The sequence below is a fragment of the Myxocyprinus asiaticus genome, chromosome 22, assembly GCF_019703515.2.
Source record: "Myxocyprinus asiaticus isolate MX2 ecotype Aquarium Trade chromosome 22, UBuf_Myxa_2, whole genome shotgun sequence".
NCBI classification, from domain to species: domain Eukaryota; kingdom Metazoa; phylum Chordata; class Actinopteri; order Cypriniformes; family Catostomidae; genus Myxocyprinus; species Myxocyprinus asiaticus.
The window spans coordinates 10,937,685-10,952,280 of record NC_059365.1 but is presented as its reverse complement, the minus strand read 5'-3'; the positions used below and the strand labels follow the sequence as shown (position 1 = coordinate 10,952,280).

Here is a 14,596-nt window from a genome sequence, read left to right as displayed (position 1 = left end):
AAGCATTTAACATTTCAATGTTTTATTGAAAGGTTCCACCACATGAATTTGCAGGATGCAGCTTTCAACTTTCCAGATAAGAGTCTTTATATCCACTTAAATTTAACTCAAATCCATTTTAACCACTCATTTTCTGTTAGAATTTATACCAGGTATAAACAAATGGTCATGGTCACATACAGATGTATTGAGTAACCAAATGTCAAATAAACTTCAACCTGGTTAATTGAAACTACCTTGTTTTTCATTAGATGCATATTATTAAGAGTTAAAACCAGGATGACCATTTCCATAGTCATCCTCTTTTCAATCACATGTTAGAAAGCATAACACCATAATAAGAAAAGAAAGAAAAACATTTCATCACCTTGGGTAGGAGTGTGCATTACTACAGTTTACAACCTAGGGTGGAAGTTTAAGGGTTTTGGGCCTGATCTCTTGGTTCCGTTGTCATTTTGATTCACAAAACCCTTCTCCCTCCTCTTCCACACAGTGGACTGAGGACCTAGGCGGTTCTATACTTCATTGCTTTAAACAACCAGCGCTTCTTGCACCAATTCAAAATGAACATACTGTACAACTTGCTGAAACCCACCCTTGACTAGAAACCTCCAAATTGGAGTCAGTACTGATGTAAATAAATACTTCCATGGCAGGTATAACAGAACATAAAAGATTGGGGCTTAGAGATATAAAGCACTCTCTGAAAAATTAGTTTTGGGTGCCCACAACATGGATTAAAAGTACCAATACATTCACGTTGTTATCAATGATTTGTGATCAAAGAAATTCAGCAGCAAAGCAGCATATCCAAGTTATGGGCACCCAACACCAACCATCTTAACAGGCATATTCAGGAATTGTGGGTAGATGAGCAATCTTGTAGTAGCTGTGCTTCAGCTGACGTGCAGTTCTACCCGAAATGATCCATCGCAGTCTCTGGCCATTTGGCTTCATGCACTTGGTGGTGGCATATTCAACTAGGCACTTAGCAACAACTTCTCTCACACAAACCAAGTCTCCATCTTTCACCTTGAAAGCAAAAACAAAATTCAAATAATTCATAAAGCCAAAACAGTTATTTGAAGTATAAACCCCTTTCTACAAACTGGTTGCGCAATGCTGTATCTCCACCCCATTTAGAACCAAGTAAACACCAATAGTTTGTAGTCAAGACAGTAAAGCTGCTTGAAAATGAAAGATGAAACTCACACTCAAACTCTCCTGCAGACGATCTAGCGCTTCTTTCAGAGCAGGAATGGCTCCACATTCATGCTGTTCCTGGATCTCCAGAGCTAGCAGTGACAGAGCAAGTAGTGAAGGCTGTAGAGACAGGTTTATAGTCAAACATTAGAACTTTATAAACTATTACCAAACATTTTTAAAACTGGAGATGGTCCATGCAGCTTACCTTAATTTTAGTGAAAGCAAAGGAGCAATGGCAAGCTTTCAACTGAGCCTCAAGCCTCTCAATGTTCAGAATCCTCTTACTGCAAAAGAACATTTGATACTTTAATCACAGTACTCTACATTAACACACATTTAAACAATCCAAGTTATTGTTTGCTGAAAGGTGTAATCCAACACTGGATCAAATATTAAAAGCGAAACAAAGTCCAGCTAATCACCTTTCTGTATCCAACGGTTCTTGAATGTGAGAATGAAAAAATCTGAGGAAGTGAAGAGCTGTTGGAGCCTTAACCTTCCAGAAAAGTTTCTCCAGAATGATCTTCTCCATCCTCATCATGTCATGGACAGTGAAGCGGTTCTGGCTGATTCTGATGAGGTCACTGGCCAAAGGCACATTCCTCTCCTCTTCTGAAGTTTTCACAGCGATGTAGAAGCAGCAAAGGCCAACACAAGACAGGTGCTTGGGCTGAATCTGTGAAAAGAATTGAGACCATTTTAGATTTACTAAAGGGAAATCATAATTTGTCTTTGAGGAAAAGCACTGAAAAGTCAACATGGAAAAAATATGATGTTCTCACTTTCATCGCAGCCAGGAATCGATCTAGAAGATTCACAGCAAGGGAGAATGTCTCTGCACGGAAACCAAAGAATCGTGTCAAGGAGAGAAGATCTCTCACTTCAAAATCTCTCAACTTGATGGTCATTCTCAAGCCATTATCCTGAGCGGACTCAATGAATCGGAGTCCACTGAGTTTGGGCTGATATCGGGTCTCTTGGTCCAGAAGAGCTTTGAGCTGGACTGCAAAGGGCAAAGCCACTGCTCCAGTAACCTGGTCAATCATCTAAAAGAACAGAAAAGCAACATATGAAAGTGTGATCAAACAGGAAAAAAAAAAAAAAAGTGCTGTTACAGACTTGTTTTAAAGCTACATACTGGACAATATCCAACACTATTTTGACTATATGCATTTTAAGTATCATGTTTGAATCCTGAATGTTTTTATTAGATGTTGTGGCATTGATACACGCAACTCAACGCAAAATATAAACAAACGTTGGACATTTTATTGCAAAGGTTTTAGTATTATGCAAGTACTACGTAATCATGTTACAGCGAGAGTATAAACGTTATAAAGAGATGGTCAGTTATTGAATCCTGATGGTCAATTTCCAAGTATTAAATCAACATTTGTAAATTCAAGCATCATATTTCAACTGAAGAATACTGTACGGTCTTTAACAGTTTCTATCAAACCACCACTGTTTAGAGGTCAAAGCACATGGTGTAATGCTGTAGGTAGTAAGATTTCTAAACATTTGTGTTTGGATAATATTAATGCGACTAATGACGTGTAGTAATCAGATGATCGATCTCATTAACACTTCTACCCCTCTATTGAAATATGTATGGGTAAGTGTTTTCCATGTTTGTGCTGGGGGGAAAAAAAAAAAAAAAAAAAAGTGTGGTTAGTTTAATCATTATGGTGTAACAAAACGAGATGCATTCTTTAAAATTGCTTACAGAATCTCACACACACGTTCTTTTTGTAATGGTGAAAAAGAAACTATTGTCCATTTCATTTTGAATGTCATGGTTTAACGTCCATTTGGCCCAGGATTTCATAGTTTGAAAGTGAAAATAAATATAGTCCTGAATACCTCAGTCTTACCTTCATTTAAATATGACATTTCAAAAAGTAAATATTATTGATTTGTTTTTGCGAGTGAGGAAATATTCATAGGAGTGAGTGGAGTGAATTAAACCCCAATTTTCCCTCATTTCCAGCAGGAAATGGATTCAATATTATTTTGTTAGGGATTTCAGTAGCAATCATAACTGGAAAGTATTATATTCTGACAAAAACGTTGGCTATCCTGGAAAAGACAAACAAGTCCGCCATGAACGACCATGTGACAACATGTCCAGGCATGCCCCGGCTTATGAGACAGTGAAAAGCAAAGAAATATTTAATGTTTTTCTGACGGACTTTTCTGAACTAAATAAGCTACTAAATGTTCTTTATTTGCGTAACGTCACATGTTAGTTCGACAGACTGTCGCGCGGTGAATGTCGTGCTCCACTGTGCGTGATAGCCGCTGGTCATGTCTGGGCATGTCCGCTGACCAGTGTGTGCTCACCAATGTTATACCGCTGTTAAAGCAATTCAACAATTTGATATCGCGTCAGTCGACTCCAACTTAACTTTTAAGTCCATTTACACTCCAACATTAATTTCGAAGGCATTTGTACTTTAGTTTTAGCGTACGAACGTAGCGAGCGTTCAGTGTTCTGTTTATATATGGTGGTGGGTATAACACGCAGGCCTGACCACTTCAATAGAAAATCTATTTCTATGAAAAACCACAGTTTAACGTAATAAGTACACTTAGTTCATTTACAACATTAGAAACAAAGTTAATAATTATTATTGCTTACCTTACTGTAGATTTGTTGATTGAATTTTTAAAATGTTAATATATAAACCTTTAAGTTTTACAAATAAAATACAATGTAAAGTAAAAAAAAAAAAGAAAGCAAGAAAGTTCCAAGTATGCAAGTTTAAAGCAAGTATAATTTCTGCGCCTTGCACACCCCAACCCTTGGCGTCAGGCAATGACGCGCAGTCTGCTGCCATCTTATATACTCGGAGAAACTCCATATCCAAACATAGGATCACCTTATTGGGCAGTGCTGACACAGAGATCCGTCTTTCTAAATTCCCATTGGTTGAGGTTTGTCTTTGACGTTTATAGCCACACCCACCGGCACAGAAGGGGCGGGGTTAACTCGCATGACCATGCTGCTGTGCGATTCAGCAAGGGAACAAAAGTGATGTAATGAATCTCATAGTGCCTGTTCGATATAGGCCTGCAAATGACACAAATAAATGTTTAATGAGCACCATAACGTGTGTGATATCTTAAAATTACATATAAATCCTTTAATAAATCCTCAACTATTTGGGATCCCACCTATACAGTACAGTCGAGTATAGACATGTTGTATTGTTTGTGGTATATATAAGAAAGAGCAGACGAGACTCTGAGAAGGCTCATGTGAATAGAGATTATGATATCCTGCCAGTGTATTTTCCCCAGAGTTGTCTTCTGGGAACATCAGCTGTTAAAAACCAAGTTGGCCATTTAAAAAAGGTAAAATTGTCAGTTGTTAGGCCTATTGCCGATAAAAACTCAAAACTACTGTATCAGTTAATAGAAAATCATACTTCAGCAAGAACTTGTTCATTAAATTAAAAAAAAACAGCAAAACATTATTAAGGGAAGTTTTACATATTCAGTAAATATTTAAAGATAGCTGATATTAAACCTTCAACTTAATCTTAAACCTTCAAGCAACTAACTCTGAATCAAATTAGCCGGTTCAAATTCTTTCATTTGGTTACTGAGCATACAGACTGAGGATTAAAGAATCTAGAAAAGAGAAAGAAAGCAATACAGAGTGAATGCAAGAACAAATGCAAGAACAAATATTCACAAAGCAAAGGTTTATTACAATTTATATATATATATATATATATATATATATATATATATATATATATATATGTATATATATATACACAGTTGTGCTCAAAAGTTTGCATACCCTGGCAGAAATTGTGACATTTTGGCTTTGATTTTGAAAATAGGACTGATCATGCAAAAAAACTGTCTTTTATTTAAGGATAGTGATCATATGAAGCCATTTATTATCACATAGTTGTTTGGCTCCTTTTTAAATCATAATGATAACAGAAATCACCCAAATGGCCCTGATCAAAAGTTTACATACCCTTGAATGTTTGGCCTTGTTACAGACACACAAGGAGATACACACAGGTTTAAATGGCAATTAAAGGTTAATTTCTCACACCTGTGGCTTTTTAAGTTGCAATTAGTGTCTGTGTATAAATAGTCAATGAGTTTGTTAGCTCTCACCTGGATGCACCTGAGCAGGCTAGATACTGAGCCATGGAGAGCAGAAAAGAACTGTCAAAAGACCTGCGTAACAGGTAATGGAACTTTATAAAGATGGAAAAGGATATAAAAAGATATCCAAAGCCTTGAAAATGCCAGTCAGTACTGTTCAATCACTTATTAAGAAGTGGAAAATTCGGGGATCTCTTGATACCAAGCCAAGGTCAGGCAGACCAAGAAAGATTTCAGCCACAACTGCCAGAAGAATTGTTCAGGATACAAAGAAAAAACCCACAGGTAACCTCAGGAGAAATACAGGCTGCTCTGGAAAAAGATGGTGTGGTTGTTTCAAGGAGCACAATATGACGATACTTGAACAAAAATGAGCTGCATGGTTGAGTTGCCAGAAAGAAACCTTTACTGCACCAATGCCACAAAAAAGCCCAGTTACAATGTGCCTGACAACACCTTGACACGCCTCACAGCTTCTGGCACACTGTAATTTGGAGTGACGAGACCAAAATAGAGCTTTATGGTCACAACCATAAGCGCTATGTTTGGAGAGGGGTCAACAAGTATAGCATTTAGTATATGGAAATCTATAAGTTCAAGTGTTTTTTTTTATTGTCATTCAACCATATACAGTTAGTACAATACACAGCGAAAAGAGACAACGTTCCTCCAGGACCATGGTGCTACATAAAACAACATAGGACAACACAGAACCACATGAGACTACACAGACTGAATAAGACCTACACATTCTTACATAAAGTGCACGTGCAAACGTGTGCAAAAAGTACAGGACAGTACAGTAATTACTAAAAAGGAAACAGGACAATAGGCACAGTAAGAGACAGTGAGAGACAGTGCAGCGCCGACCAGTACACATTTCTAATCTGAGTAGTGCAAAAAGATGACACTTCCTAAAAATGCCAAATGTAAACATAACATACTATGAAATAGTGTTGTATGGACATAGCAGTTATTGAGGTAGCAGCCGGGTATAAAGTGACAATGAATTAAGTGCAACTCTGGACATGTGCAAAAGTTGGATGGTGTATAGGTGTGTGTGTGTGTGTGTGTGTGTGTGTGTGTCAGTCCAATCTCTGAGTATTGAGGAGTCTGATGGCTTGGGGGAAGAAGCTGTTACACAGTCTGGCCATGAGGGCCCGAATGCTTCGGTACCTCTTGCCAGACGGCAGGAGGGTGAAGAGTTTGTGTGAGGGGTGTGTGGGGTCATCCACAATGCTGGTTGCTTTGCGAATGCAGCGTGTGGTGTAAATGTCTTTGATGGAAGGAAGAGAGACCCCGATGATCTTCTCAGCTGTCCTCACTATCCTCAGCAGGGCTTTGCGGTCTGAAACGGTGCAAGTTCCAAACCAGGCAGTGATGCAGCTGCTCAGGATGCTCTCAATAGTCCCTCAATTGAATGTGGTGAGGATGGGGGGTGGGAGATGTGCTTTTCTCAGCCTTCGAAGAAAGCTGTGTTGAGGGACCAGGTGAGGTTCTCCGCCAGGTGAACATCAAAGAATTTGGTGTTCTTGACGATCTCCACAGAGGAGCTGTCGATGTTCAGCGGAGAGTGGTCACTCTGTGCTCTCCTGAAGTCAACAACCATCTCTTTTGTTTTGTCCACATTCAGAGACAGGTTGTTGGCTCTGCACCAGTCCGTCAGCCGCTGCACTTCCTCTCTGTATGCTGACTCATCGTTCTTGCTGATGAGACCCACCACGGCCGTGTCATCAGCGAACTTGATGATGTGGTTCGAGCTGTGCATTGCTGCACAGTCGTGAGTCAGCAAAGTGAACAGCAGTGGACTGAGCACACAGCCCTGGGGGGCCCCAGTGCTCAGTGTGGTGGCAGTGGAGATGCTGTTCCCGATCCGGACTGACTGAGGTCTCCCAGTCAGGAAGTCCAGGATCCAGTTGCAGAGGGAGGTGTCCAGGCCCAGCAGGTTCAGCTTTCCAATCAGATGCTGAGGAATGATTGTGTTGAATGCTGAGCTGAAGTCTATGAACAGCATTCGAACGTATGAGTCCTTTTTATCCAGGTGGGTGAGGGCCAGATGGAGGGTGGTGGCAATGGCATCGTCTGTTGAATGGTTGGGACGATACGATACGATACAACAGTGGCATTTTATAAACAAACTGGCATTTAAAGGGTTAAAATCCTGAAAATGATTGAATATTTGGTGGTTATGATCACGAATGATGTTGGTTAAAAAAATTAACTCATTGAAAGTGGAAAATATTATTAATATATAATATTACTACGGCAGTTTTTGTCGTGGACATTTTTGTCCTCAAAGGACCTCTGAGTAACTTTTTTTATTGACCCACAAGGGTTAATATATAATTTTAAAATGAAGCAAACCCATCAATACTGGAATAACTATCTTCAATGTCATTGAATAGCTTTTCTGTTCATAGAACATTCTAGAAGGTTTCAGGGGGTTCAAGAAAACAGTCATTCCAAACAAAAACATTAGATTAAAATATAAATATGCACTGTAACAATGACTCTTATGGGCAAGTGTACATTCAAAGAAATGCATTATAAAGCAAACAAAAGCAGTTGTTTGAGTTAAGTGAACATAGTCCACATTTACAAACACACTGTCCATATAATTAAAAACATGCACTGTACAGATAAATCAGCAGAAGAAAATACAAATTGTTTAAATACTGATAAGACATTTAGAATATTAGTATGCATTAAATATTAAAGTCCAAGAACACATGTATTGATATTATCAGATCAACTTTCAGGTTTCGTGGAATGCCTCATGTTTCAGTTTAACCAACCAGCAGATGGCGCCAAACACAACAGTCCTAAAGACATGGCACTGCTGGTATAAATTCAAACACCAAAAGAAAAGGATGGAATCTACATTTTCTCACAATCATATTGAGATCCAAAAGCGAATCAGTTTTTGCATTTCTTATAAACACAGATAATCTTACGGCCTCTTTTCCTAACTATCCTCCTGGTTAATTCTGGAATTAGACAACATGACAATCTGACAGCTCAGAGGCAGCAGCCTCTCAAATTATTCCTAGAAAATCCAAAAGAGAGATCCCCCAGGGTCAGTCTGAGCTTCAGCAAAGATAAGGGTTTTATTTACAATCTATGATGTATGGAAGTAGGTGTGGCTTACCCCAGTTAATGGGCTGTGCAGGAAAACAGCATTGAAGGCCATTTGCTTTCAGCCATTTCACTTGGCTGGATGTTCAAATGTGTAAATGCATTATGCTGCATATACAAGTGACAGAACAAATGACAGTAAGCACTACTGCTAGGTCTAGGAAGTTAACAGTCATAATTATAGATACAGGCTAAATGGGGGAAAGGATGCAGGGCTGATTTACGAATGCTTAATTGTTTTCCGTTTTGTTTTTGTTCATTTAATAAAAATGGTGTCCTTTTTTTGAATGGTATGAGACTAAGTGACTACTGGACTTTTCATCCACTGGCTATCTGAACACACACACACACACACACACACACACACACAAATGATTCGATACTTGATTCGATAAGTCTCAGTGGCCATAAAAAAAAATAAAAAAATAAATAAATAAAAAAGTAACACTTGTGCTCTTCCAGTCTGAATTGAACCGCCATAGGACATGAATTGGAAAGTCTAAAATACAGAGCAAATTTTTTTATTGGTCAAAAATAATCTATAAATCTGTCGCAGAAAAGTGCAGAAAAAACAAAACACAGAGAAATGCAGAGGTGAGACTATAAAACATCCAGAGACTCACCCACTCTCTCTCTCTCTCTCACACACACACACACACACACACACACACAAATGAACTGGCAATACTATACACAGAGCTTTTTTTTTTTTTTTTGTCGAATAAAGTAAAAAAAATAAAACAAATCAGCCACAGTGCAGAACACACACACACTTCTGCATTTTACAACCAGCCATTGACTGGATATACTTGTCATTTCATGTAATTTTTGGCAGCAATCTACCCCAAATGCACACACGCACGCGCACACACGCGCGCACACGCACGCGCGCACACACACACACACACAGATCAAAGGCTGAGTTTGAGACAGTTTACCTTATCGATGGTGAGAAAGTGTTCAGGTTTGACTGTAATCATAATGTGGCATCATTGCAAAAACTGACACTTCAAAACAACACCTCAAAACAAAACAAAATATGCTAAACTTTGACATAAATTTGTCTTTAATAATGTCTAAATAGATATCAATTTGCAGAACTTGGAATAAAATCTAGAAATGAGCTTCTCTACAACCAGGGATGAATTAGTGATCTTTGCGGCCATCTAGTGTTTAAAACCTGTCATTTCATCTGATTTCTTTTCTTTTTTTTTTTTTCTTTTTTTTTTATTCCTGCAGGTAGCAACAATCTGCCCCAATGAACGATATTAAATATTTTTTCCCTTGCATGCACTTTTTAACTTATGAATGTATTCAGTGAAAATAACATAAAATCTGTTATTTTGTGACAATGAATAGTCTAATTTAGTAATTTACAGGTATACAAGGTCTAAATCCCATAAATCCCCCCAAAATGCGTAACTTTAGTGTTTTTTACTTTAATGAAGTTAATGTTGTTACATTTCTTTCATAAAAGTAAGAAATTACTCGTTTATTGTTTTCCGGTCAAATCTGACCCAAAGAGAACAAGTGTGATTCTAAAACAAAGAGTGCTAAAGGGTTAAATTATTTATTTATTTTAATTTATTTTATTTTATTTCCAAAATGAGACAGTGCACTTTAAGCCCCCTATGTTGCCTTGTTTGGGTGGCAATGTAAGCTTACTAACAGTCACAGCTTGAACAGGAGACTATACAAGAGTCCTGCTGTTTTGAGCACATGGCTTTTTATTGAGATTCATCTGTAGTCCTTTTGGCTGGAAGGGTTGGCAAAATTACATTCAGACTTCAAGTCACGGCTGAACTAAAAATGCTTGACATAATCTGATATCGCCTGACAGCGAGCACGGTGCAGGTAAATGTGAAGCTCACATCATGACCTTGATATGAGATCACCTTGATGTGAGTTTTCAGGTTGCTTTAATGCAAGGGTTAAGGTTGGAAAATGGGGCAGCTTTGCTTTTTTCTGCTTCTGACTAAATGTTCAGATGAATGCAATGTCAGTTCAAAGGGTCTAATAGTGTCTAGCACAATAGTAACCAGAGGCAGATAAGCAGCTATATGATCAGTTCCCAATCCAAAAATAAAATCTAAGGTAAGGTAAATATAAGGTACGAAAATAACCTGTTATGTATCTGTAATTCTTGCTATTGATATCTGAAGTCTATACATAAACATTTACATTTGACACTAAGACTCAAACTCAGGTTTAAGTTTTACAGATATATCAGAGAAAATATCACCCTGGGCAACCAGATCAGACCCTTTGATGTTCATAGAATTGAGCTGAATTGTAATGAGTTTGAATCAGCAATGGGCAGAAAACTGTCCAAATGGAGGAAACAACCTTTCATGAATGCCTCCATTTACTTCTGATTTACCTGAGATTCCTAGATAACATTTAAAATATGGCATCATTCTATGAAAGACTTCCAAGCAATTTCCTCTTCTTCTTTTTTTTTTATATTACCATCCTGCACTCCAAAAGAGCAAATAAAAGTGACAGGCCCCCTGAGTAAAGTGTCATAAAATAGATGCTTACTCTGATCCACACAGCAGGCAGTGCCAGCCATTCGCCAAGTGCAGGTCTGCTGTGTCAGCCTCAATCTGTCTCTGTGTCCTCAGCCGTGCCAACCTGCCATCTGCCAAGGTGCTGTAATGGAGCGTGCTTATTCCAGGCTCCTCTCCATGGGCATCAGAAGCAAACTCAAGCAGCCAACAAGTGCAAATATAAGCCTCACAAAGACTTACAGAGATGTCAGAAGAGAATTACACATGACACACATGGAGGAGGAAAAAATTATCTTTGTTGTTGTTTTTTGATAGGCTGTGCTAAAGAAGCTTTGAAGAGACTGACTTTGTTGTGTTTCAGTTCAGCTTTTATTCTTTATCTTATGCTTTTCTTCCAGGTGCATCTGTTTCAGCTGCTCAGATGTTCTGTACAGTGCACAAAGAAAATGACTCAATGGCACAGCACACAGAGATATTTCCTTCAATGTGAAACAAGTAGTTTCATCACATACCAATAACATGTTAAACGAGGTTCTGTAAGACTACTCCCTTATGTATGAATAAAGTCTAGAGCTTTGATTGTGACACAAATATGTCATCGACATTGCAATGAGCCAAAGAATCCAATGATCAACTTTAAATTAATTTCTGCTGAAGGTTGTTGAGTTTAAGTGCAGTATTTTCCTGAGCATTGATTTTTATCTGTTTGTTTATTAGTTTATCACATAAAAAGTCTTGAAGCACGCAATAGCTCTTCCCTTTTTTTTTTTCATTGTTCATATATTCAAAGCAACCCTAAGACATTAAAGTCTCAAATCTTTGTGTTCCACAAAAGAAGTAAAATCATACAGGTTTACTTGTGATGGACATGTTTGAGGCTTTAGATATTTTTACAGTAATAAAACTCTCATCCAAATGTATAATAGATAATAGATGGGTGATGGATGGATGGATGGATGGATGGCTAGATAGATGACATATCAGTCGATTGGTCAGTTCTTCAGATGTAAGACAGATAGGTTTGAGTCTATGGTCTATATAACTGCCTTAACTTTACAAATGAGCTTAACTTGTATTGAACCCAGAGTATTCCTTTAAACTTTTACATTTGTACAGTATACCTTTTGAAAGGTATTACCTCTGTGAAAGTCCAGGCAACGGCTCTTCCCTTTTTGTCCACTTGAAGGTGACGCATAACCTCTCGTCCACCGTGTAGCAGCAACATGCAGGGCAGCTGCTTAGAAAATGGGGAGGGGTTTACCTTATACCTGTATTGTGAGGACAGCGCTGTCAGTGCCGTCAATCAGCAAAGACAAATATCACTACTACAACACAATTTATCAGAGCTGTGAACAACAAAGTGATTTTATATATATATATATATATATATATATATATATATATATATATATATATATATATAAAGTCAACCAAAATTTGAGCATGAGTTATGGAAGAATAAATATGGCATTTTACTTCTCTGAAACTGCTCCATATTGTCCGATGTCCACTTTCCCAAATTTGAGGCCTAAGCAGTTATACCTGGTAATGAACAGTCAAAGTCACTAACCAGGAGCAGTGTGAGAGTACAAGTGTGTGTGTGTTTGTGTGTGACTTAAGTGACAGATCATCAAATATGGGGGCAAATGACTGACACTCTGGAGACCAGTTGGCATAAAACTCAACATCCATGTCACACGACTGTCTCTCTCCAGTTCTTTCTGACATTAATACATGTATAATAAATGTGCATTACTGTGAGTTTGGTTTATATCAGAATATTGCAATTTTAATCCATGATATATAACATCACATCAAATTAAATAATGCCTTGTTGCAGCTATAATGCTTTTTTCTGCCTATTATAAGATATTATTTTCTGAATTATACTTACCTCTATGGTTGTGTCACTGAAGTATTTGATGTACTCATCGCCCATGTAGATTGGTGGTTTACATGCAATCATGAACACTGGTTTGAGAAGGTGTAGTAAAATATGGATATACAAAGAAGAACATCTGCAGAATTACATACATTTACCCACACACAGCGTGAGAACAACATCACATTAGTCACCTTACTGAAGAGAAAGATATTCCCTATATATTGCTCCAGAGTTACTGAGAGAGAAAGAGAGAGAGCGAGAGCAATCAAATTACATCAAATCTACAGTTTATCAGTTGAGTAACACTGATAATTGAAGTAAATATGATTCTGTTCGATCAGGGTTTATGATGTCACTTATACATTTGTGCATGTGTGTGTGTATTTCACATTTACACTTTAAAGATGTACAGCATGTGTGTGACCACATCTTTGGTGAAAGAAAACTTACTCGCTCTTCGATACTTCATCATGACAATTGCACTGAGAAACATTAAAATCTCCACCTCCCTCTGCATGGAACAAACATACATGTTGTTATTTTATAAATACATATATATATTAACCACTCCACAGATTTAATATTAGCAAACTGTAGATTTGTCAAGTTGTTTAGGACATCTACTTTGTGCATGACACGAGTAATTTTTCCAACAATTGTTTACAGACAAAGTGTTTCACTTTTAATTGACTATATCACAATTCCAGTGGGTCAGAAGTTTACATACACTAAGTTAACTGTGAATTTAAGCAGCTTGGAAAATTCCAGAAAATTATGTCAAGCCTTTAGACAATTAGCCAATTATCTTCTGATAGGAGGTGTACTGAACTGGAAGTGTACCTGTGGATGTATTTTAAGGCCTACCTTCAAACTCAGTGCCTCTTTGCTTGACATCATGGGAAAAGACCTCAGAAAAAAAAATTGTGGACCTCCACAAGTCTGGTTCATCCTTGGGAGCAATTTCCAAACGCCTGAATGTACCACGTTTATCTGTACAAACAATAATACGCAACTATAAACACCATGGGACATTGCAGCCATCATACCGCTCAGGAAGGAGATGCATTCTGTCTCCTAGAGATTAACGTAGTTTGGTGCGAAAAATGCAAATAAATCCCAGAACAATAGCAAAGAACCTTGTGAAGGTGCCGGAGGAAACAGGTAGACAAGTATCTATATCCACAGTAAAACGAGTATATCGACATAACCTGAAAGGCTGCTAAGCAAGGAAGAAGCCACTGCTCCAAAACCGCCATAAAAAAGCCCGACTACAGTTTGCAAGTGCACATGGGGACAAAGATCTTACTTTTTTGAGAAATGTCCTCTGGTCTGATGAAACTTTTTGGCCATAATGACCATTGTTATATTTGGAGGGAAAAGGGTGAGGCTTGCAAGCCAAAGAACACCATCCCAACCGTGAAGCATGGGAGTGGCAGCATCATGTTGTGGGGGTGCTTTGCTGCAGGAGGGACTGGTGCACTTCACAAAATAGATGGCATCATGAGGAAGGAAAATTATGTGGATATATTGAAGCAACACCTCAAGACATCAGCCAGGAAGCTAAAGCTTGTCGCAAATGGGTCTTCCAAATGGACAATGACCTGAAGCATACCTCCAAAGTTGTGGCAAAATGGCTTAAGGACAGCAAAGTCAAGGTATTGGAGTGGCCATCACTAAGCCCTGACCTCAATCCGATAGAAAATTTGTGGGCAGAACTGAAAAAGCG

At 38.1% G+C, this 14,596-nt stretch overlaps 2 protein-coding genes across 2 annotated transcripts; both read right to left on the bottom strand.

Moving 5' to 3' along the window:
• Positions 1–5: 5 nt before the first annotated feature.
• On the bottom strand, positions 6–4,034 carry ccng1 (cyclin G1). Its single transcript, XM_051650200.1, has 6 exons — positions 3,848–4,034; positions 1,989–2,252; positions 1,629–1,882; positions 1,412–1,490; positions 1,213–1,323; positions 6–1,032 (listed from the first exon to the last, which is right to left on the bottom strand). Exons 2-6 carry the CDS (start codon positions 2,250–2,252, stop codon positions 841–843), a joined length of 900 nt encoding a protein of 299 aa, XP_051506160.1. The 5' UTR covers positions 3,848–4,034; the 3' UTR covers positions 6–840.
• A 68-nt stretch (positions 4,035–4,102) lies between these two features.
• Positions 4,103–13,363, bottom strand: tmx2a (thioredoxin-related transmembrane protein 2a). Its single transcript, XM_051650205.1, is given in 10 exon segments — positions 4,103–4,279; positions 11,017–11,220; positions 11,332–11,411; positions 12,124–12,253; positions 12,462–12,527; positions 12,601–12,673; positions 12,676–12,706; positions 12,880–12,959; positions 13,013–13,105; positions 13,321–13,363. Coding segments are annotated over 8 exon segments (525 nt in total). The 3' UTR covers positions 4,103–4,279; positions 11,017–11,220; positions 11,332–11,402.
• Positions 13,364–14,596: the final 1,233 nt, after the last annotated feature.